The sequence below is a fragment of the Molossus molossus genome, unplaced genomic scaffold (genome assembly GCF_014108415.1).
Source record: "Molossus molossus isolate mMolMol1 unplaced genomic scaffold, mMolMol1.p scaffold_m16_p_2, whole genome shotgun sequence".
Lineage (NCBI taxonomy): Eukaryota > Metazoa > Chordata > Mammalia > Chiroptera > Molossidae > Molossus > Molossus molossus.
Genome location: NW_023425355.1, coordinates 144,751,490 through 144,774,704, shown reverse-complemented (window position 1 = coordinate 144,774,704; position 23,215 = coordinate 144,751,490). Strand labels below are relative to the sequence as shown.

The following is a 23,215-nucleotide window of genomic DNA, read 5'->3' as shown; positions in this document are numbered from 1 at the left end:
GGAGAACGCACCCCGCAAGTCCGAGCTCGGCGCTCAGAATCCTGGAATTCGCTTCAGGAAGGACACAGCCTGTGAACACCGGTCCCCGCGCCTTACCCATCACGTGTGAGGGAGTAAGCTCTCCCCCGACAGGCTTCTGGGGACGCCAGCGGCCACCCAGGCCAGCACGCACAAGGTGCACTTCTTGGTGGGCAGCCACGGGGATGGGTCTGTCGCCCTTTCGGTGGGGACGATGGGGGCGGACAGCGCAGCTGGGGTGTGGGGAACATTTCAGCCCGAAGACCTACCCACATGTCAAGTCCCAACACGCTGTCTGCCCCTGGACCCCGGCAGCTTACGTCCCTGTAGGTGACTACAGTTTCCCAGAAAGAAGGCCCTGCTTCTCCGGAGGCTATCCACCAAGAACAAATGGTTGTTTCCATGTCTCCACTCACGCTGGTGCCATTTCTTCATCCGGGCTTTGAAAAGCACCCTTGCTGGGAGGTTGTGTATCAAACCATGGAAATGTTTTCTGAAATAGAAACATGTCAGCACCATTCCAGTGTCCGTGAAGAACTGAACTCATCAAAGCTGGAAAAAAAAAATGCACCAGCAATGTGGAAAAACAACCTCGACACTTACGTTGACACAGTCGCGACGGCCCCCTGGGCCATCATTGTCTGCAAAGATCACAAGATTCTGCACTTTTGCAACCGCTACTGTATACTTTAGGCAACCTTTAATGAGTAGCGACTTGAGAAGTCTCCCTGGGTCTTTTCCTACCGTAATTGTTGCTGTTGCTACTTTGTGTTCAGGGGAGAATGTTTTCTACGTGAGCCAAACAGAAAAGTCAGTGAGAGAAATGTTAGGAAAAATTAACGGTAGGAAGCCAGCCAGGCCCGCCAAGACTTCACGGGACGTCCTAGCTAATGGAGACTCGACCCTGTCCTATCTGGAAAGGGGAACACACAAAAGGTACTCTTAGGCATGAGCAATTAAATCCCACTTTCTTTATTTTTATAGCAAAACTTACCGAGGGCTCTTAGAATCCTGACTGGTCCACAGTTAATCACAGCGGCCACGGAGGACCCCACGTCCCTCTGTGACCTTCAAAGTCACCAGCAGTCACCCCGCTGTGACACTGTAAGATTTCGTCAAATCAGGCCAGGCTTGTTCCCTACAACCAGGACAAGAGGGGAACCAAAATGTGATCCCAAATACTCCCTCCAATGTTTGTGAACTAGAATTCTGACTCGATGACACCATATAATTACAAATCAGAAAAGACCTCCGAGGCTCATGTAATCCGCCTCCTCGCCGAAAACAAGACAAATCGGACTCGCTAATGACAGGTCTTTGTCTTAGAATACAAGAAACTTTCCACGGGAAAAAGGATGGAGTGTCTCAGTCCTGTGCTACCGTTTCACTGGCTTTTCCATTCCTGAATTCCTACCCAAACCTCCCCAATGCAGCAAAGAGCAGAGGGGTTACTAACGTTCAGACGTTCTGCCTGCTCACACTGTGTCCTCTGACTAAGTAAATCCTCTAATAACGCGCTCCAAAACGTTAGCAATGCTTGAGACAGAGGTTGACCCCAGAGGAGAAACTAGACCACCAACTTCACCATACACAGAATAAACTCAAAATGGATAAAAGACTGAAAAGGAAGTCGTGAAATCATACAAATCCTAGAGCAAAATGCACGCAGCCAAATCTCAAACATCTCACGTAGCAGAATTTTCACCGCCACATCGCCTAGGGTAAGAGAAACAAAGAAGAAAAAAAAATAAACAAATGGGACTCCATCAAACTAAAAAGCTTCTGCACAGCAAAAGAAACCAGCACCAATATGAAAAGGGAACTCATGACATGGGAGAACATATTTGCCAATGACAAATATGTCATTTGGTTAATTTCCAAAATATACAAAGTATACAAAGTACTCATACAACTCAACAAAAGGAAGACAAAGAACCCAATTAAAAAATGGGCAGAGGACCTAAATACACACCTCTCCAAACAGGACATACAAAAGGCCAGTAAACGCTCAACATGTCTAATCATCAGAGAGATGCAAATTAAAACAACAATGAGGTATCACCTCACACCTGTCAGAATGGCCGCCATCCACAAATCATCAAACAACAAGTGTTGGCGAGGGTGTGGAGAAAAGGGGACTCTAGTACACTGCTGGTGGGAATGCAGACTGGTGCAGCCACTATGGAAAACACTATGGTGTTTCCTCAAAAAATTAAAAATTGAACTCCCATTTGACCCAGTGATCCCACTTCTAGGAATCTACCCTCAGAAGCCTGAAACACCCATCAGAAAGAATATATGCACCCCTATGTTCGTAGCAGCACTATTAACAATAGCTAAGATCTGGAAACAGCCCAAGTGTCCACCAGTAGACAAGTGGATAAAAAAGCTGTGGTACATGTACACAATGGAGTACTATGCAGCCGTAAGAAAGAAAGATCTCTTATCCTTTGCGACGACATGGAGGGATCTGGAGAGTATTATGCTGAGTGAAATAAGCCAATCAGAGAAAGACAAATACTACATGATCTCACTTATTTATGGAACATCATGAACAAAATAAACTGATGAATAAAATAGAGCCAGAGGCACGGATACATGGAACAGACTGCCGAACTCCAGAGGGAAGGGGGTGGAGATTAACCAGAGAACTTACGTGCACATACGCACAGCCCATAGACACAGACAATGAGGTGGTGAAGGCCTGGGGTGGGGCAGGAACCCTGTGGAGGGGGCGAATGGGGAAAGAAAGGGGGGGCATCTGTAATATTCTCAACTTTGAAGATTTTTTTAAAAAGGAGAAGCAGCTGGAAGAAGCAGACAGTCCCAATGCGACGAGGCCATGCACAGGGTCTCCGTCCCCCAGGGCTGGCCAATCTACTTACTGTTACAATGTTCTTTCCACCCTGGGTCCACACCCTCAACTTTCTGTCCTGACCTTCCCTTCATGGCTGGACCTTTGGTCCTAACGAAGTCTCACCTCCAAGGGTCTGTGAGCAGCTCTTCACCCGGACCCTCAACCCGGACACCGGTACCCAGAGGAAGAGTGACCGGCTCCTTCGCCTCATCGACACGTTGGCTCTGTGGCCTCATTCCAGAAGGCATCGGGACAACATGACGCCATCCTCCGCCATGACGAGGGCGACACTGAACTGAGGGTGCCCTGAGGGACATCCCCCCCAGGAAGCCTCCGCACTGAGTCCCCGTTCTGGAGCAGAGCCTTAACAAAGTCTACGTGGCCCGGAACGGAGGAAGGCAGGTCCGAGGAAGGATGCTGGGCAGCCAGGCAGAGAGCCCGCGATTCCTACCAGCAGAGAAGGGCCCTGGAGAGGATCCCCAAAGCCCGAGGGGCACCCTGCAGCCGTTCTCCGAGTGGCCAAGGAGCCAGAACCGCCCTCAGAGCCTGTGAGACATGCAAAGGCCGGGTCTCGCCTGGACCCGCAGAGCTCTGGGCCTGCTGTCACCTGACGAGTCTGCCCACGCGGCTGCCCCTGGGCACAGCGAACCGCGGGCAGGCAGGAGAGACTCCGCCTTGGCTGGACTCGACTCTGAAGAACAGTCGGAATTTCTAATGCCCCCTCCTCTCGCTCCGAGGTTCGGGGTTCTTCACCCAGCGTCTCAGGCCCCTCACCACACTGCAGCTATTGAAACAGATGATGTTCTTTGTCAAGTAATCAAATACTCTGTGTGTGTGTGTGTGTGTGTGTGTGTGTGTGTGTGATTTTCAAGGAGGCCATGTCCAGATCTGCTTTTGACCCTGCCAAGGGACGCCCAGGAGCAGAGAGAGCTCACGAGAATGACCGCCAGCACAGTGCAGGCGACCTGGTCCCCGCTCCACCTCCGCCTCCGCCTCACCTCGGTCTACAGGAGGACGCTACATCTTTGTTGTTGTGGGTAACGCTGAGGACAAAAAGCAAAGTGGTCTTCAAAGGCACTCAGTTCCCCCTGCGATTTTTCAAAGGACATACGGGGCAGCTGCCGACCTCGGCAGGTGTGATCGCTTGTCTACAGGGAGCTGTTCCCACCGGGCGGCCGCGGCCTGCACCCGGGTTCGCCGACCAGCCGAGGTCAAAGCTCGCTTTCAAAGACCCAGCTAATTACCCACAAGCATTAGCAGTACATGGAAACAGTATGATCCCAGGTGAAATGCACCGAACTGTATCACTATTATGACTGTCAAACACTCAAAAGTCCTCGAGAAACATACGACGCCCCAAACGTGAACATGACCATTTTTGCTTGCTCTGCTGCAGGAACTCTGAGTAACCATTTGGAACACACTCAGGAAGTTCTGTTAGTGCCGGAGGGGAACGTATCATCGCGATAGCGCAGTACAGTCTGGGAGAGGCGAGATTCAGCTGAGTTAAGTTTCATTTGCTTTTTGGGGGGGAAAAAAATCTAAGCAGGTCAAAGAATTATTAGAAATACATGTTTTTCCCCATTTTAATGGGCTTAAGTAAGTGCCAGACTTTGTCACATTGTTTTCTTTGACATATGCTTCTTCATTATGCTGATTTATGTGTTATTCATTAGAGAGCGCAGAATAATTAATCAAAGTAAAACAGAGGGCCGCAGAGTCCATCACGCCCCGGCTTAGCGGATATTCCAGCCCATTCATCATGATCCGGAGTTATTTTAATATGAACTTCAAAAGAGAGTGTGTTTTAATGAGAGATCACTTGAGAAAACATGATGAATTAAATGTGATAGCAGAGAGGGAGCAATAACCCCAGGAAAAGTCCATGGTTTGCAAAAAGAAAAAAAACCCAATTCCAAGGAAAATGTGTTACCTGCAGAATTAGAAGCACCCAGCGTGTGGACAGTCAGGTGTGCTTTCCTAACAGGAGAGCGGGCCCCAGAACCCGATGGTCTGTCCTCCTTACCCCGTATCCACCCGGGAGGTCAAGCTTCAATCACATGTTCTCTGGGCGTCTATGGGCAGAGGCCTCCAGGCCGGGGAAGCGCATGCGCGGGCTCAGACCGCGACCTACAGAGCTGAGCACCTTTGAAGACACTTCGAAGGGTTCAGTGTTTTAAATGGGACGATCAACTGTTCAAAAAATTACCCGTTTTATTTTTTTTTAAATAATGAGAGCAGTTTTAGCAACATGGAGAGGAAGGTACAGAGAGTGGTCTTGGACCCCGACCCCTCTGGCATTAGCCGCCTCCCCCACCAGGGGCATGGTCATCACAGGGGGCGCACCTACACGGACGCTGGTCACCACCCAGAACCCACAGTGGACACCAGGGGTCACTCTGGTGGTGGACACTCCACGCGTGTGCACCAGGGGGACGCGTACGCACCACAGGCTGGTTCCGCCACCCCAAACATCTCGATGTTCTGCCTACTCATCCCCACCCCCCAAATGTGGGCATTTCGCTGTCTCCTTGGCTCGCCTTTTCCAGGGTAACACAGAGCCGGACCCCACAGGATGTGGCCTTCTCAGACTGGCTTCTGTCCCTCGGCCACGTCATTTGAGGGCCCGCCATGCCCTCTGTGACGTGGCAGCGCATTGTCCCGTCTGTGCGGAGGGATACCCCACGGACCAGATACACCACGATGGTTTCGGAGATCCCTCCACCTGCGGAGGGCTTCTCCCCAGCCTGTGAGGCGAGGCGTGGAACTGGACCGGCCCTGTGCACGTGTCCGTGTGGACGCGGTTCCCACGTTTGGAACAGCGAGGGCGGCTGCCGGCATGCGGGCAAGGGCCTGCGGAGGTCTGGAGGGAACGCCCACCGCGCCCCCCACCCGCAGCCGGAGCCCCCGCTGCCCCGTCCTCACCAGCACTGGGTGTAGTCCGAGTCCAGGACTCCGGCCGTCCAGCAGGCCACCAGTGCAGCTGGCTGCTGTCACAGGACTGTCCCCGAGGACCCGGGGCGTGGCGCACATCTGCCTGGGCTCATTTCCCAGGCGCGCATACTTCTGGGTGAGGCTGTCTGTTGAGGTCTCTGGCCCATGTGGGGATCAGGGGGTTTAAATGACCTGTTGTTGGCTCTCAGACCAGACATGAAGTACCAGGGATCAAAGAGCGCACACGCTTCATCTCTGCACCCCACAATCATCAGCACCGGGCGCTCACTCTGCCGCACTCACTTGGATCACGACCCTGCAGAGCACCTGCTATGAGGCTCTGCCCCAGGTAAGAGGCCTGGCGTCCTAGCACCACCCAAAGGAGCAGGATCCCCCGCACACACCACCCTGCAGGTGAGCAAACCGAGAGAGAGACGAAAGAACCCCGATGGTCCAAAAGGAAGCCCAGACACAATGTTTCCAGAAAGGAAAAGAACAATGCTTGCAAGAAGTTCCCAGGGGAGCAGACTTCGGGACTGGCTCCCCAAATTACAAAAACAAACACACACAAAACCCTAGCAAGTATTTATAGGAGAACATGCAACATGACCCATTCTGCATTAGTCTACTGATGGCGAAAAATCCAATTTTCCTATAAGATGGTCAGGACCACAGGTGCCCTGAGGTACCTTCAGAATCCTCGAGACACAGAGGAGGGCGTTCCCATTCGGAAGAAGGTCCGCGACAGGACACGAGCGGTTTCTTTTTGCTGCATTTTACAGACACCAGTAGCTCATTCTTTTCTACATGCTCAAGTGGAGACATGAATGAGTTCCTTTCCAAACCCCCACGGTATCAGTGAAAGAGAATATTGATTGGGTGGGATATTGGAGTTTATTCTTTCAAAGATGATACCTAAACATGTCACAATCCTATCTACATGATGTTTAGGTAGAAGTGTACACATCTAATACAGACGTTGAACGACAGACACTGGATTCAGCAGATGTAAAGTACAAAGAGATGGAAGTAGACCAGGGATTTTCAACAGGGGCGATTTGAGTCCACAGCACATACTGCGATGTCTGGAGAAATGTGTTTCTTTTTGGGGGTGGAAGGATGCTCCTGGCATCCAGAGGGTAGACACACCAGAGATGGCGCCAGACATCTCACAATGCACAGGACAGCCCCGCAGCCAAGAAAATGGCCCCAAATGTCACTAGAGTCAAGACCGACAAACCTCAAACTGGACTCATATGGATAATACACCTATTGACAGTACATGGAGCAATATTTTAGTGTTCATTTCAGATGGGAGGACCCTTTCCTATTTTTTCCAAAATTGTGGAGTAATAAATGGTACTAAAGGATGTAAATCTTGCACGACTAAAAGTATAGTAAATATATTATAGAAGTCCATGCTGCATGAATAGCAGAGAGACAGAAAAACAAACAGATGTCTGTTCCAATGTGGTCTCACCTCTAAAGCTTTTCTGTGGTCAGTGTGATAGTTGACCAGCGAATATATTCTGTCCAGCTTTCTCCTTCACTTCTCTGCAGCTGCGAGGACATCATGTCATAATTCTGGATACAGAAATGTGAAAACCACAACAACAAAAGATGTTCCCTATTCTCTTGTAGATTCTGGCCTCATGGGAAATTAGGTTCCCAGATGTGGGCCATTTCTGGAATAATCAGCCAGTGAATTTGGCTGGGCTGCCCTAAAATGGTACAGCCAAATGTCAAAACAAAACAAGAGAAAGGGAACAGGAGGAAGGAAGAGGAGGTAGGGGGTGAGACACTGGGACAGAGAATGCATTTCCCTTTATGGATATGGGGGGATGTCCTCCAAGCCTCTGCTGAGGATGGACTATGTCTAAATAACCAAGAAAGGAACTCTGGGGTAGATATTTTAGATTTTAAAGGTGAAGGTCTTGTTCTCAAGGACTGTAATGCCCAAAATGCAGAAGAGGCGATGGGAAACAAAGCATCCACCTCCAGAAGTGATGATTTTCAATGGCGGAAAGTCCGCCCTTCTTGCCTTCCGCTGAAGAAATGGAACAGAATTGCAGTGGCCACAGCATTGTCATGGCAACCGGCCTCTTACTTTCTACTCTCAAGGTAACCAGTCCCTTCTGCGGAAGCTTGGCCTTCTTGTCCTTCACAGACTTCATTTCACCTCCAGAGGCAAACCCCAGTTTATGCTCCAGCACGGTCTGTACCTCTATCTCTGTTTGACTTGTCCATATGGCAAGAAAGGGTCCACAAGATGCCTGGACACCATCCGATGTCCATACAGCTTGGTGGTCTTGTGCTCTTTGTTTCAGAGCAGGTCCCTCATCTATGGTGCACCAAACCCTGCTCATTGGGAGAGATGGGCATCATGTGACAGGTCAGACATCAGTAAGCGGGACAAAAATAAGTAGCTTGCCATGAAGGAAGGCGTGGACACCTGCAGATCTCAACGGAAAGTGTTTGCATAGATTTCTCAAGAAACATTTCCCCATTTCAAATGAGGAGATGATGATAATGATGATGATGACGACGACAAGGACAACGATGATGATAGTGATGATGGTGGTGATGATGATGGTGATCGTGATGATGTTGATGATGGTGGTGATGATGATAATGATGGTGGTGATGGTGATGATGACAGTGACAATATTGATGATAATGATGGTGGTGGTGATGATGGTGATGGTGATGATGATAGTGATGATAATGATGGTGGTGATGATGGTGATGATGATGATAGTGATGGTGGTGATGATGATGGTGATCATGATGATGTTGATGATGGTGGTGATGATGATAATGATGGTGGTGATGATAGTGATGATATGATGGTGGTGATGGTGATGGTGATGGTGATGATGATGATAGTGATGGTGGTGATGTTGATATGATGGTGGTGATGATGATGGTGATGGTGATGATGGTGGTGATGGTGATGATGACAGTGACAATGTTGATGATAATGATGGTGGTGGTGATGATGGTGATAGTGATGATGATAGTGATGATATGATGATGGTGATCATGATGATGTTGATGATGGTGGTGATGATAATGATGGTGGTGATGGTGATGATGATAGTGATGATATGATGGTGGTGATGATGATGGTGATGGTGATGATGGTGGTGATGGTGAAGATGATGATGGTGATGGTGGTGATGATGATGATGACGACGAAAATGATGATAGTGATGATGGTGGTGATGTTGATGATAATGATGGTGTGATGATGATGGTGATGGTGGTGATGATGATGATGACAATGATGGTGGCAACCATCATTTTATTATTTTTATCCTGTTCATTGATTGCAGAGCAAGCTCATGACCCTGAAATGTGATTTTTTTTTTTGCACATGTGATTATTATAACTGTAGTTGGAACCCTGTCCGGGGGACAGGAGGACATGCCAATGTAAGATGTGTGTCCTCTTCATCTCTGTCAGTATTCTAGGTTTGCAATCTTGGTCAATTTTCTTTCCAGGCCGCAAAGAACGACCAAGAGTATGAAGAGGGTGCTCACTTTCCATGCTGGAGGCTTTTAAGGACAGGAAGGAGCTGAGCTGTGCACTTAAGTCTAGGAAGGGCTGCTCTCTCTCAGTTATGTGTTATAACAGAACTAAACAAGAGCTGATCGACTTGACATCGGAACAATCATCCCTATGAACCCTGTAGGGGCACGTGAAGAGGTGAAATCACCTTTAATCCGAGTGCTTTATTTTGTTTTGCAATTAGACTTTCTCATTCTCAGCCTCTGCCTTAGAGAAGTCGCCAGCTACCTGCCAACCGAGGACGCAGCCTGCTTAGTCTTTAAATAAGCACAGCATTTGCATTGCAGAGAGGAAGAGACCCCAGATACCATGGGCTGTGTTTCAAACATAAATTATTACTGCATCAGAATATTATAGCGAGGGGGAGGGGGTGCAGGTGTAAAGTCAGAACAAACCATGGAAAAACGTCTCTAAATTGCATAAGGAAATTAATTCCCGCCATTTCTCTTGTCCCTATAATCATTCTCTTGGGATGATTAATGAGTTTTGGAAGTTGATGAATTACTGTGCAAAATTAACATTTCTCATTTCATTCAACGCACTCTCTGTTTTAGGTTTGCATTTCTGGACTTATGCAGTTGGCACTTGTTTGGAAATTATCCATGAAATATAAGGTGGCATCAGTGATCATGGGAGACCACAGTGAGGAGAAACTTGCATTTTAAAAAATTTTTTCAATTCCAGTTTACATGCAAGATTGTGCTTTATTAGCTTCAGCTGTGCAACAAAGTTGTTAGAAAATCATGTCCTTTGCAGAGTGTCCCCCCCAGCACCTGCTTGGCCCCCATGTTCCTTGATCCCGTGAACATAATCAGAAAATGCATGTCCAGAGAGTGTAGGTACCGATCGCCATACATTGTGGGACTTTTTCAGTGGTGACCATGTGTCTGCCTTAGCTTTCAAAGAAAAAAAGTGATGTGAAAAATGAAATTATATACAGGGTGTCCCAGAAAATGTATACACACACTTGGAATAATTATAGAAAGCCAGTGTTTATTAAAATATATTTCCTTTCCAAAAATGTAATCAAATCTAGAGATACCCTATAAACATTTTGGGGGGACACCAGCATTTGTAGTTGAGGTCACTCTAGCAGAATATTATTTTCTCAAGTCGACAGGAAATTAATAACCTGGAGAACAAAAGGCTTATTCAATGATAAAAGCTACAATTGAAAACGAAAGAGTAGACAGGATTTGAATGAAGGGTTTTAGTTAGCTTTTTCCCCTCTTGGGGGGCTGTTTCTCAGACCCCTCTGAGGACACAGTTCTGCGCTTTGGGGATTCAAGGACCCCAATCGTCACTATTATTTTTTCACGTGCAGCCTTGAGAATTTCTCAGTTTTCTTGTTCTTGGGATTGCTCATCACCCAACGTTTACATCTGACAGAGATGCTGGAAGCAGCGTGGAATGTAAACACTCACACCCGCTCCCAAACCAGAACCAACAGAAGGGACACACGCCAGGATCCCAGGGAAACTCTCCTAGTCCGTAGGCAAGTGGCAGTTTTGGTGGGGCTAAGCAAAATCAAGCCATAAGGGGGAAAAAAGTCTTCATTAAGAACCTACGATGGCCCTGGCCGGTGTGGCTCAGCGGTTAGAGCGTCGGCCTGCGGTCCGGAGAGTCCCGGGTTCGGTTCCCGCTAAGGGCACGTACCTCGGTTGCAGTTTGTCCCCGGCCCTCGTGGGTCGTGCGGGTGGCAGCCACTCGATGTGTCCCTTTCACATCGATGTTTCCCTCTCTCTCTCCCTCCCACTTTATCTGAACAAAAAATGGAAAAATGCCCTCAGGTGAGGATTAAAAAAAAAAAAGAACTGATGATGATGATGAGTTAACCCAGTCCACATAAAGAGTTAAAGATGAGCCATTGTTCTCATGGTGTCTTTTTTCACTTGCACAACAGCTCTTGGCAATTATTTGCTTAAATATCTGACTCTCTCCGGTAGAAAACGTTCTCCTGGGGGCAGGAAACTCTTGTCACTCTGGGTGCCCAGAAGCTAAGATGTCAGGAAGAGGACCGTCTGCTGGGCTGTCACGGTGGGAGAGCACGCGGGGGAAGCTGGATGGGGTGGCGTTGGCCGACGGGCAGTTTGCAAGGGCCCCGCTCGGGGTGCAGCCGTTCCGCCCGGCCTGCCTCGGTGTACACACCAGTGCGCCTCCAGCGGCCACGGAGACGCCGGAAGACTCCGTCACCCCACACACACCGCGCTCTGTGACAGCACGCTGGGTGTGTGCACGCTGTCCCCACACTGCTGACATTCGAGACAGCAGGGCTACTCCACGTAAATATTTGGGACCGGGACAATTAGGGCTGAGTCTCTGCTGTGGGGCCTTGGTGACCGCAATTCCCGACCTTCAGTGTCTCCTCCGGGAGAGAAAAGGGACCCCCCCCCCCGAGCTCCCAGTTACCGCGAAGGTCAAATAGATCACTTGTCAGCACGCAGACGGTATACACTGCAGCGGGAATATTGTGGCCCTGTCGTCGGGAGAGTTACTTCCGGCCGAGCACCCCACTAACCCAAACGGGGTCCCCGCAGGCCACGGCGCCTCCTTCCTCCACCTTCCTATGCTCATTTGGGGCTCCCTCTTGGGGGCCGGCAGGGTCTCCATAACGGCCATGTGGAAAGCATGCTCGGGGGGTGGACCCAGGTCCCGCCAGGTCAGCCGGAACCAGTCACTGTGCACACAGCTCAGGTGTGATCACCTCCCTGGTCGTCACCTGCCCTGCAGAGCAGACTCCAGCCATGTGACGGCCCCCATCAGGGAGTGCCAGGGTGCCCGCTGAGGGCCAGTACCGGAGGAAGGCCAGTTCGGAGGCTCAGCCCAGTGAGGTCTCGCCAGGGGTACGGTCTCCCCAGGACACTCCCAACAGGGATGAGCCCCTGGCCCCAGATCTGGCACAAGCGACCCTGTCCTGTCCTTGTGGAACGAAGCCGTCTGCTCACCGCCGGCCCATCGGGACAGCGGGCCCCTCGGAGCAGGTCCCCAGCCTGGGCTCGGACAGGGCTCCACCGTGAAAGTGAGCTGTGGACAGTCCTGTAGGTCCTGACTCCCTGCCTCCCAGGGACAGCTCCTTCGGTGGGACCTTCTGCACCGCCAGGGAGTCGCCCACTCTCCCCTTTCAAACCTGTGAGCAATGTTTTCAGGACGTGGGGACATTCTAGGCCCGGGGGTGGGGCTCCCCTGGGTCCTGCTGAGTACATGCACCGGTGGGGAACACCTGAGCCCTGGGGTCCTCCGTCATCTTCCCAGACCTGCCAGGCAGACGTCCCCTCAGCCCATGCACGGGTCACTCCCCACGACCAGGCCACACTGCCTCTGACAGCATGTACTTCTCACATGGCGCTGAATTCAGGTGGTGAAGGACCACGGTGGGCTGATGTCCTGAGCTCAGGAGCGGAAATCTTTTTACTGAAATCATCAGGAGACAGAAACAATTCCAATCACAGCTTGGAGGAGGAGGAGGAGGAGGAGGAGGGGGAGGAGGAGGGGGAGGAGGGGAAGGAGGAGGAGGAGGCATGGAGGAGACATGGAGGTGGAGGAGGAGGAGACGGAGGAGGAGAAGGAGGAGGAGGGGAAGGAGGAGGAGGCGGCATGGAGGAGACATGGAGGTGGAGGGGAGGAGGAGGAGGAGGGGAAGGAGGAGGAGGAGGCATGGAGGAGACATGGAGGTGGAGGAGGAGGAGACGGAGGAGGAGAAGGAGGAGGAGGGGAAGGAGGAGGAGGCGGCATGGAGGAGACATGGAGGTGGAGGGGAGGAGGAGGAGGAGGGGAAGGAGGAGGAGGAGGAGGAGGAGGAGGGGAAGGTGAAGGAGGAGGAGACATGGAGGTGGAGGGGAGGAGGAGGAGTAGGAGGGGAAGGAGGAGGAGGAGGAGGAGACATGGAGGTGGAGGGGAGGAGGAGGAGGAGACCAGGAGAAGGAGGAGAAACAAATCAGACCAGACGCTCTGACTGTCCGTCTTGGCCTGTTGAACACTGTGGCCCCAGGTGTTTTGAAGGCACCGGGAGGAACATAACGGAGGCTGTGAGAACGGGTCCTGCTGGGCCCACTGCCTGAAGGCTCGGGCTCTGCAAGCATCGCTGCCCACTGGGAACCTCGGAGGTGCCCACTTGGATGCCCGTCTCTGCAAGTGTCCACTGTCTAATGGGAACCTCGGAGGTGCCCACTTGGATGCCCCGTCTCGGGAGGAAGCCGCTGGGACTGGTCTCCTGGAAACAAGGGCAGCCAAGGGCTCTGGGGTCTGGCACGTTGGGTGGAGCTCGGGGGGGGGGGCAGAAGGAGCTGAGTAGGGACGCCCTGGTCTCAGCGGTGACCTGCCTGAACCTGGTCCCACGCAATGGGTGGGGACATCCATGGCTCCAAAGAGCCGACCCCGTGGCCTGGCCTCCTCTGTCCCCTGGGCAGAGCCCACACTCATGGTCTGCAGCATCCAGGGGCAGGGGGCTCCGCCCTTCTGGAGAGATGGTGCCACAGGGCAAAGGGCCACCCCCAGGGGCAGCTGTGAGCAATTAGCGCTGATACAGGAGCGGGGTTGGCGGGCCGAGGGACAGAAGGTCACCAACAGCCTCTCCTGAGGAGGGGGTGTCTTGGACCTATGCTCAGTATGTCAGAGGCTCTGAAGGAAATCACACTTTTTCCTAACACGATGGGACAGAGATAACAGCCGTGCCCTGAATGTGCGTTTAGCCGCCTACTCGAATGACACGGGCGGCCGCACGCCGATCTGGGCTTGAAAGGCTCAGGGGTGTCTGATGGATGCAGAGGGCAAACCCAGGTCACACTTAACAAGGGCCATGTGTTGGCAGAGAGCACACTTTCACACGCGGGGTCCAGGGGCACGGCTGAGGAGCACAACGGAGGACAGAGCTCAGGCCGAGCAGCCACGGGTCAGACTGAGCACCCACGGATCAGACTGATCACCCATGGGCCCAGACAGAGCACCCACGGATCAGACTGAGCACCCTCGGGTCAGACAGAGCACCCACGGGCCCAGACAGAGCACCCACGGATCAGACTGAGCACCCTCGGGTCAGACAGAGCACCCACGGGCTCAGACTGAGCACCCACGGATCAGACTGAGTACCCACGGATCAGACTGAGCACCCATGGGCCCAGACTGAACACCCTCGGGTCAGACAGAGCACCCACGGATCAGACTGAGCACCCTCGGGTCAGACAGAGCACCCACGGGCTCAGACTGAGCACCCACGGATCAGACTGAGCACCCATGGGCCCAGACTGAACACCCTCGGGTCAGACAGAGCACCCACGGATCAGACTGAGCACCCTCGGGTCAGACAGAGCACCCACGGGCCCAGACAGAGCACCCACGGATCAGACTGAGCACCCAGAGACTCAGACAGAGCACCCACAGATCAGACTGAGCACCCTCGGGTCAGACAGAGCACCCACGGGCTCAGACAGAGCACCCACGGATCAGACTGAGCACCCATGGGCCCAGACTGAGCACCCTCGGGTCAGACAGAGCACCCACGGGCTCAGACTGAGCACCCACGGATCAGACTGAGCACCCAGAGACTCAGACAGAGCACCCACAGATCAGACTGAGCACCCTCGGGTCAGACAGAGCACCCACGGGCTCAGACAGAGCACCCACGGATCAGACTGAGCACCCATGGTTCAGACTGAGCACCCTCAGGTCAGACAGAGCATCCACGGATCAGACTGAGCACCCTTGGGTCAGACAGAGCACCCACGGGCTCAGACAGAGCACCCACGGATCAGACTGAGCACCCATGGGCCCAGACAGAGCACCCACGGATCAGACTGAGCACCCTCGGGTCAGACAGAGCACCCACGGGCCCAGACTGAGCACCCTCGGGTCAGACAGAGCACCCACGGGTCAGACAGAGCACCCACGGGCTCAGACTGAGCACCCACGGATCAGACAGAGCACCCATGGATCAGACTGAGCACCCTCGGGTCAGACAGAGCACCCACGGGCTCAGACTGAGCACCCAGAGACTCAGACAGAGCACCCACGGGCGCAGACAGAGCACCCACGGGCTCAGTGAGACCATCACTGCACCGGGCGGGCCGGGGCCTCATTCTCATCTACCAGAACTCTTCTGATCACAGGGACAGGCCCCGCTGATTGGTGCCCCCAGCCCCCACCCTCGTCCCCAGGTGAGTCCGGTTTCGGGACAGCCGTGCACTGACATGGACACGCCCACTGCTGAGTGAGCGCCCGCAGGCCCCTGAACACCTTCCAGTCTCTCTGCCGGCCCCCGAGTCCACGCCCAGGGGAGGGTCCCCATGACATCTGGGGATGCCGTTCCATAGGGGTCACCTCCCATGGATGACAGGGTTTCCGAGGTGTGACCACCTGCACCAATAACATTAATGTTTTAATCTAGGCCTCCAAAGACACACACACACTGTAAATATGTAAGTATAAATATACATGCAGCATTTCCCTTCTATAATACAGTCAATAAAGAACTGAACCACTTGCCCTGGCCGGTGTGGCTCAGCGGTTAGAGCGTCGGCCTGCGGTCCAGAGAGACCCGGGTTCGGTTCCCGCTAAGGGCACGTACCTCGGTTGCAGTTTGTCCCCGGCCCTGGTTGGTCGTGCAGGTGGCAGCCACTCGATGTGTCCCTTCACATCGATGTTTCTCTCTCTCTCTCTCTCCTCCTCTCTCTCTCTCTCTCTCTCCCTCCCTCCCTCCCTCCCACTCTACCTGAACAAAAAATGGAAAAATGTCCTCGGGTGAGGATAAAATAAATAAATACAAATAAATACAAATAAAATCACGTTCCAGGAGAAATGCTGTATCAAAAACATGGAAAGTGGCCACCAGTCGTCACCTTCTGTTTAGTGTGGGTCACAGTCCGGAATTCTCAGGAACACAGGGAGATGCAGTGACCCAGGCAGGGACTACCAGGTTGGAGCCTGCGGATGGCCCATCTTGGGGGGGGGGGGTGCTCTCCAAACACCTGGCCGGCCCAGCAGGCACCTCTCCACGGGGTGACACACCCAGGCCTCCAAGGATCCGGCGGGGCTGCTCAGGGCTTCTGATGTCTTAATTGTTTGTTTATTTTTCTTGGAGGAGAGGCTGCTCCTCAATAGGAGTTAATCACCAGCTTAGCTCCCTCTCCTGCCAAAAACAACAGCTTCCAATTACTCTCAGGAAGAGCCCCATGGAACCAGCTCCCTGCAGGTGAAGGGTGTCCCAGGAATCAGGAATCTCTCCACACTCCTAATAGTCTCGTTCCCCCGAGGGGGCCGACGAGGCGGCCAGCAAGGCTCTGCTTCTGTGCCAGCAAGATCCCTGCCGCTGCGAATCCTGGCCCAGACCGGGCGGTGTCCCTCCGGGCCCGTGTCCCCCAGCCTGTGCCGTCCAGTCTCCTTCGGGAACAGAGGCCGGGGAAGGCTCAGTGGCAGGCGCGCTGGTCCGAGGTGGAGGGGCCCCATGGCAGGCGCCCAGGCCAGCTCGTCGCTGTCACGTGCGTGGTGTCCCCCAGGAGTGTCCCAAGAGCACAAGGCAGGGCGTCTCTCCAGGGAAAGGAGCCGCTGACAGAGACAGCTGTTTTCAGGCACAATCTCCCCGCTCCCCTGCTCTGTACTCTCCCAGCGACGTCAAGAACGCAGCGCGCCCTGGCCACGATGGCCCGCGGACCAGAGAGGCCCCGGTTCGGTTCCCGCTGAGGGCACGGACCTCCGCTGCAGTTTGTCCCGGCCCCAGTTGGGGTCGTGTGGTGGCAGCCAGTCGATGTGTCTCTCTCACGTCGATGTTTCTCTCTCCCTCTTCCTGCCTCTCTCCCTCCTGTTCTATCTGAAGATAAATGCAGAAATGTCCTCGGGTGAGAATAAAAAATAAATAAAAATAGAAAAGAACATAGAGTAGAGCAGGTTAGTCCCACGCAAGCAGGCGGGTACTGTAAGCTCACACCCACATCGTGGGCACGGACGGCCACCATGCCAAGGGGCGACCCTCCCACGAGCTGTGCACGCAGACCAGGCTCAGAAGGGGGACCCCGCCTGGGTTCCTGCCCCGTGGCTGCCATATGGAACTCCGATGGTTCTCCCTTGGAGCCCGGGTTAGTAGGTGGTCTGGCGGGTGCTGGTGCACCTTCTGGGGCCTTGGAGCTTCAGATCACACAGACTCTGCTGCCCACTGTCCCCTCACCTCCCAGTTCTTGGCCCCCTGCTCCCTGGCACCCCAGTCCTCATCCAACTCCCCCTCCTCGCCCGTCACCGCCACATTCGGCCCCTGCAGGGCGCTGGGCGCAGGGGCCAGGAGGCCGTGTGGAGAATGCGTGCCCTGAGGTGTCCCAGCACTCAGGGGCCGCTGCCCTCGTCCCATGTGGTGGCACCACGCTGTGTTCGATGGGCGGCCAGCCGGCACCCACGAGACCACAGGAAGAAGCCTGTCACTGGTCCCTCGTGTCCACGCCCAGCTGCACCCAGTGAGGGGCCGCGATACACCTGGGGTGGCCTGCATGCTTCAGGCTAAGCAGTGGGGGGCAGACCCCTGGCAGGACTTCCCGAGGCTCTGCCTGGCAGAAGGTGCCAGGCCATGGGCCCACAGCTGGCAGCTTAGGGCACCAGGCAAGAGCCATGTCCGGGCTGGAAACGCGCTCGCCAGACCCCGGGGACCTAGGAAGGCCTGTCCCACCCCACACTGGGCACTTCGGGGTCCTCTCTTCCTCTGTCCCACCTCCTGCGTCTGGCTTCCGCTTGTCCCCCAGCCATGCAGACAACCTGCAGGAAGGGCCAGGACACACAGACGGCCGTGATGGTGGGACCCGTGCATGGAACACGCCCTGAACAGGTGGGGGGCGAAATCACGCCGCGCCGGCAAGTCCACGCTCCCGACTGAGAACACTCACATTGCCACTGAGCACCGGGAGGAGGGGAGAGGGCCCCGGGGAAAGGAGAGAGGGGCCCCGGGGGGAGGAGAGAGGGGCCCCGGGAGGAGGAGAGAGGGCCCCCGGGAGAGGGCCCCCAGGGAGAGAAAAATGTGTCACATTTTAGTTCCTTGAACACCTTTTTTCTGCTCTTTGAGTAATAAACCAACATTCTTCATTTCACTCTGGGTCCCCCAAATCAGAGGGTCAGTCAATTCACTGACTAACCAATAAAGTCCTAAAGATGCAAACACACCCCCAAACCAGTGGCTGCCCTCACAGAACCCAGCCCCGCAGTCTGTGGGCTGCATGACCAGCCACCGTCTCGGCTCTCCCTGCCCCAGTGGCTGGCCCCCAGGAACCGCCCCGTGACCCGCGCCCGTGTGACCACACGCTCACATCCCGACACGCTCAGCATCCCCGGGCAGCTGCCCGTCTCGCACTGGACACGGAGAGGCCGGGAGGTCCGATCCCCCAGGCCGCCCCCCGCAAGGCGGCAGAGCGCAGTGCAGAGCAGACCCGCCCGGCTCCAAAGCCACGTCCGTGCTCTGTATCCGCGCACCGACCTCACCCTCCTTCCCGGGCGCAGGGATGCCCTTCCCACCACCTCCGCTGGCAGGATTGTAGCCACGCGGACGTGACACGTGAGAACTTGGCTTGGCCCCCTGCCAGACGCCTGCACTCAGCCTCACAGAGCTGGCCCCTGGTACGGGTGAGGTGCTCACTTGTACGTGTCTCGTCACACGGAGGGGCAGCGTTCCGTGGTGACACGATGCAGGTCCAGGGGTCACCCTTTCGGTGTAAAATGCTAAGCTCCTCCAGGTCCAGGGGCAGGGCCCAGTAACTCAGGGGCCCCTGTCACCGTTCCCATGAGCACGCATCAGTAGCGAATCCCTTGTGCTGAGAGGCCTGGATGACAGCCACCTGGTTGGCAGCTGAAGCCGGCCCAGCCTGCATACCTGACAGCAGCATGTGCCCTCCCCCCCCCCCCGGCCCTCTGGCTGCAGCAGGGCACCAGGCTGGCCTGCAAATGGCACCAGCCACCAGCGGGGACTGGGGACAATTAGCCTCCAGCCTCCTGAGCAGCCAGCTCCTCCAGGTCCCGGCCCCTGGGCTGAGTCTGCGCACACCACGAGCACGAGGCTGGTTCTCAGCGGCCACAGCCTGGCAGCCTGCAACCTGAGGCCGCCCTGGGTGGGCCTCCTGCCCCCATCCTTGCAGAGAGCCCTGAACCAGGGAGATGGGCAAGGTCAGAGGTCAGCTCCAGAAACAGCCTCTGCAGGGCCGCCTCGGCATGTGGGTGAGGTGGGCGGCCTGGTAGAGGGGGACCTTCAAAGGCATCCCTAGCCCAGTAATCAAGGCCAGGTGCAGGGGAATGAGTCGGCGCAGCCTGGTCCCTGCAGTTCCCCCCAGTTCTATTCCGAGGGGGCGGACAGTTTATAAGGAGAGGCTGCCGCTGTCGTCGGATCTCGGGGAGCCTCAATCCCTGCAATCTGGACGAACCGGAGGCTGCTGCAGGTGAGGGGTAACCCTCCCGGAGGGGCCTGGCAATGGCTTGCGAAACCGGCAGTTATTAATTCCTAACCGGGTAATTTGCAGCTGACTTCACCCCCGCTCATTAACACGTAATCAGGATTCTCCGGCGAGGTGTGTTCTGCGAGCAGTTTTCCTTCCGAAGGGCGGTCTTGCCCGCAGACCACAAGAACAGCCCTGCCCGGGGAATTGGCTTGATCTAAGCCGGCAGCTTGAGCCGCTGATACTGTAACACAAATAAATTACAGCGACTGGCAGCTCAAGAAAAAGACACAGAAAGAAAGGAAAAGATACTTTTCTCCCCGGGAATGGGCCGCGCAATTTTGTTGCGTTTGCTGTTGTTGAAAGCACCGGGCAGCTTCTTCTCCCCAGGGGGACGGGCAGGGTAGCCGGGTGGCCTTGGAACCAGGTGGCGGGCAGGGCCCCCCTCCAGGATGCCCGCGGAATGTCACCGCGGGAGAGGACAGGGAGAGGAGACCTCTTTCCCGGCCCCAAGACCCAGGAGGAGCGCAGAGCCGCCGGTCAGTGAGCCCACGAGACTCTGCTTGAGAACAAACAGAATCGCTCGGGGAAGCTAACTTCGCGAGCTGCTTGAATGTTTTAACATCCTAGGGTGATCATCCACCCCACCCCCACCCCCGAGATTCGTCCCAAACTCCAGGTCATTACAATTGCCTCCTCTAGCTGCTTAATTCCCAGGCCCCTTGGGGGGCCCTCTGCTCCAGCCGCGTGTTTCTTAAGGGCGGAGGACTTGTTCTTGGAAGCCCCGGGAGGCCCTCCCGCCCCACGCCCTCTCCTCCTGGCCTCGGCCGTGGTGCCTGCGGCGAGAAGCCAGGGCCATACAACAGGTGAGCAGCTGAGGGTGGAGGCCAGAAGGCCCGGGAGAGAATTGGCAGACGAGAGAAACGGGCGTCGGCGAGAAAGATTTCAGTGCGCGCGCCCCGGGGCCCTGGGGAAGGCAGCCGCGCGATGCGCCTCCGTCTAGTCCTGGCGCCCGCCACTCTAGTCCCACGTCGGGTCCCGCGGGGGTCCCCGCCCGGGGAAGCCCCTCCACAAGCGCCAAGCGCGCTTTTCCCTGAACCTCCCACACACGCGCTGGGAGGCGTGGGCTGATACACCAGGACTCTCTGGGAGCACCCAAACACGGCCCCTCGGGGCGCGTATGCCCTCCATCTCTTCCCTTCCTCCCCACGCTCTTCACTGGCAAGACTTGAAGGCTTGAAGCTTCGGGGCTGTGAAGAGGGGCCGCACAGCCAGCGACACACACTCTGGAGCACACGGCTTGGCGGAGTTCCCCGCCTGGGGCTCGGAGGGTGGGCCGCGAGCTCCGGGCCCGCCGAGTGTGGAGGCTTCAAGGATTGGCCCGCGGGCACCTGCGGGGCTGGGCCCGGTGCGCGGGTCTCCGGGCGCGCCTCCCCACCTTGCTCGCTGTGCCCGCGGCGCCGAGGGCCCCGGAGCGCGCGGGGGTTCCCGGGACTCGCCACCAGCCTCCAGTCCCGCGCGCCTCCGTCCGGAGAAACGAACCCACCCTTGGAATCCGCACAACTGCGCTCCCTCCCGAAAGACATCGCCCTCGGTTTGCCGCCCAGGAGAAGGGAGTTGGGGAGCAGGCTGCGCCTTCCTGGTGCTCTCGGGAGCAGGGAGGAGGCTGGAAAGGCGGGTTCGAGCACCCGGACTGCGGAGGGACAGCGGAGCAGCCGGCCGCGCTGGGCGAGAAGTTCGGACGCCGGGCGGAGGCGCGCGCCCCAGGGCGCCCCCCGCGCGGCCCGCAGCTCCGCGCGGCGCGGGCGCGCGGCGGTCCCCGTACCTGAAAGTGCTGGAAGAACGCGGAGATGCGCGTGATCTGCAGGCTGAGGCACCTGGAGGCGCAGCGGGCGCGCTGGACGCTCCCGGCCGACAGCGACTCGTCCGGCCGCCGCGCTGCCTCCGCGCCGGGGCGGGCCGCCAGGCCGACCACGAACACCGCCAGGCAGAGGCGGAGGGTCAGGGCCGCGCCGGGCTCCCGGGGCACCATGGCTGCGGGTGGCGGGCGCGGGTGCGGGGCGCTGGCCGAGCCTCCCAGCTCCGCGCCGGGGCCGCACTGCCGGGGACCTCGCGGCCGCTGCAACTGAGCTGGAAAGTTCAATCATTCAACTCCGGCCCCGGCGCTCCGGGCCGGCCTCCCTCCCGGCGCGGCCTCGAGGGGCGGGGTGAGGGTGACAGGCGGCCGCGCCATTGGCTGAAAGGAAAGTGAGTGACAGGAGGGCCGGGCGGGGAGCTGTGGGCAGGTCTCCGGGTGTTCGCCCGGGCTCTCCAAGGGGGGGGCGACGGTGACCCGGTCTCCACCGCGCGCTCGTGCCCGGGTGGTCGGTGCCCCACACGGGCTCCCCCACCGTCCGCATTCGCTCCTTCCGGCCCCGCCGTCCAGATCAGCGTCAGGTGTGAACAAACCCGGGCCTGGGGTGGAAGGTGCTGCCTGGAGAGAAGGGTCTCGGACCCCTGAGGGCGACAGAACAGCGAAGGGCTTCCCGCCACCACCCCATCCCGGGCGCCCGCTGCGCCCACACGTGGGCGTGTTGAACTGCCCTTGGCCCAAGCCGTGGGCAGGGCCACGGAACAGAACTGAGAAGAGGGAGGGACACGGAGGCCAGGTGTGGACATTTGACGCGTCCTCCCTTCCTGTCGTCCCCATCTCGTGCTCCCTGCCTCCAGCCCTCCCTCCCGCTTCCTTCTTTCTAGGTTTCCTTCTTTCCGCCCTCGCTCCCCCTGCCTGCCGCCCTCCCTCTGGTGACCCAGACCCTCCTGGAGCACAGCCTTGGACACTGTCAGCACAGCCACACCCGCGTCCTCAGGGCCCCTCTCGCTGGCGTGAGTCACTCAGGACTGAATCTGCCCCGAACTCCCTGTATCCGCCCTAAGTCTCTCTTGTTTTAACCCTCACCTGAGAATATTTTTTTCCATTGATGTTTGGGGTGGGGGGGGACGGAGAGAAACATGGAGGTCTCTCTCTCTCAGCGATTGGTTGCCTCCCAAATGCATCCCCACCAGGTCAGGGATGACCCCTGCAACCCAGGTAGGTGCCCTTGTCCAGGAATGGAACCTGCAACCCTTCCCTGTGAGGCCAATGCGCTAACCACTAGGCACCCGGCCAGGGCGGCCCAAAGCCTCTTGCTTCCGCCTTCTCAACGGTGAACTTGCCCGCCGACCCCCTGCTGTAACCTTCCCGGCAGCTTGCTCACCCGGCATGTCCTCCTCCCCAGACAGGGACCTGCCAGAGGCACGGCCACCGAGGTATTTGCAACACGGCAGCTGTAACAGTTTAAACTTCCCTGGGCTCCATGGGCAGTGTGGCCTCGCTGTGGCCCTTGGGGGGTCAGGCGGGAGACCCCGGAGGCGGCAGATATGGGACCACCAAGGCTGTGCGTCAGGCGGGGGGTGTTTCCATAGCTCA

At 56.2% G+C, this 23,215-nt stretch overlaps 1 protein-coding gene across 1 annotated transcript in view; it reads right to left on the bottom strand.

Moving 5' to 3' along the window:
• The window catches only part of ANOS1 (anosmin 1), a 163,637-nt gene extending 141,838 nt beyond the window's left edge, over nt 1–21,799 (bottom strand). Inside the window, exon 1 of the mRNA XM_036271760.1 lies at nt 21,593–21,799. Within this exon, the coding sequence (XP_036127653.1) occupies nt 21,593–21,799 (207 nt within the window). The remainder of the gene's footprint in view (nt 1–21,592) is intronic.
• Nucleotides 21,800–23,215: the final 1,416 nt, after the last annotated feature.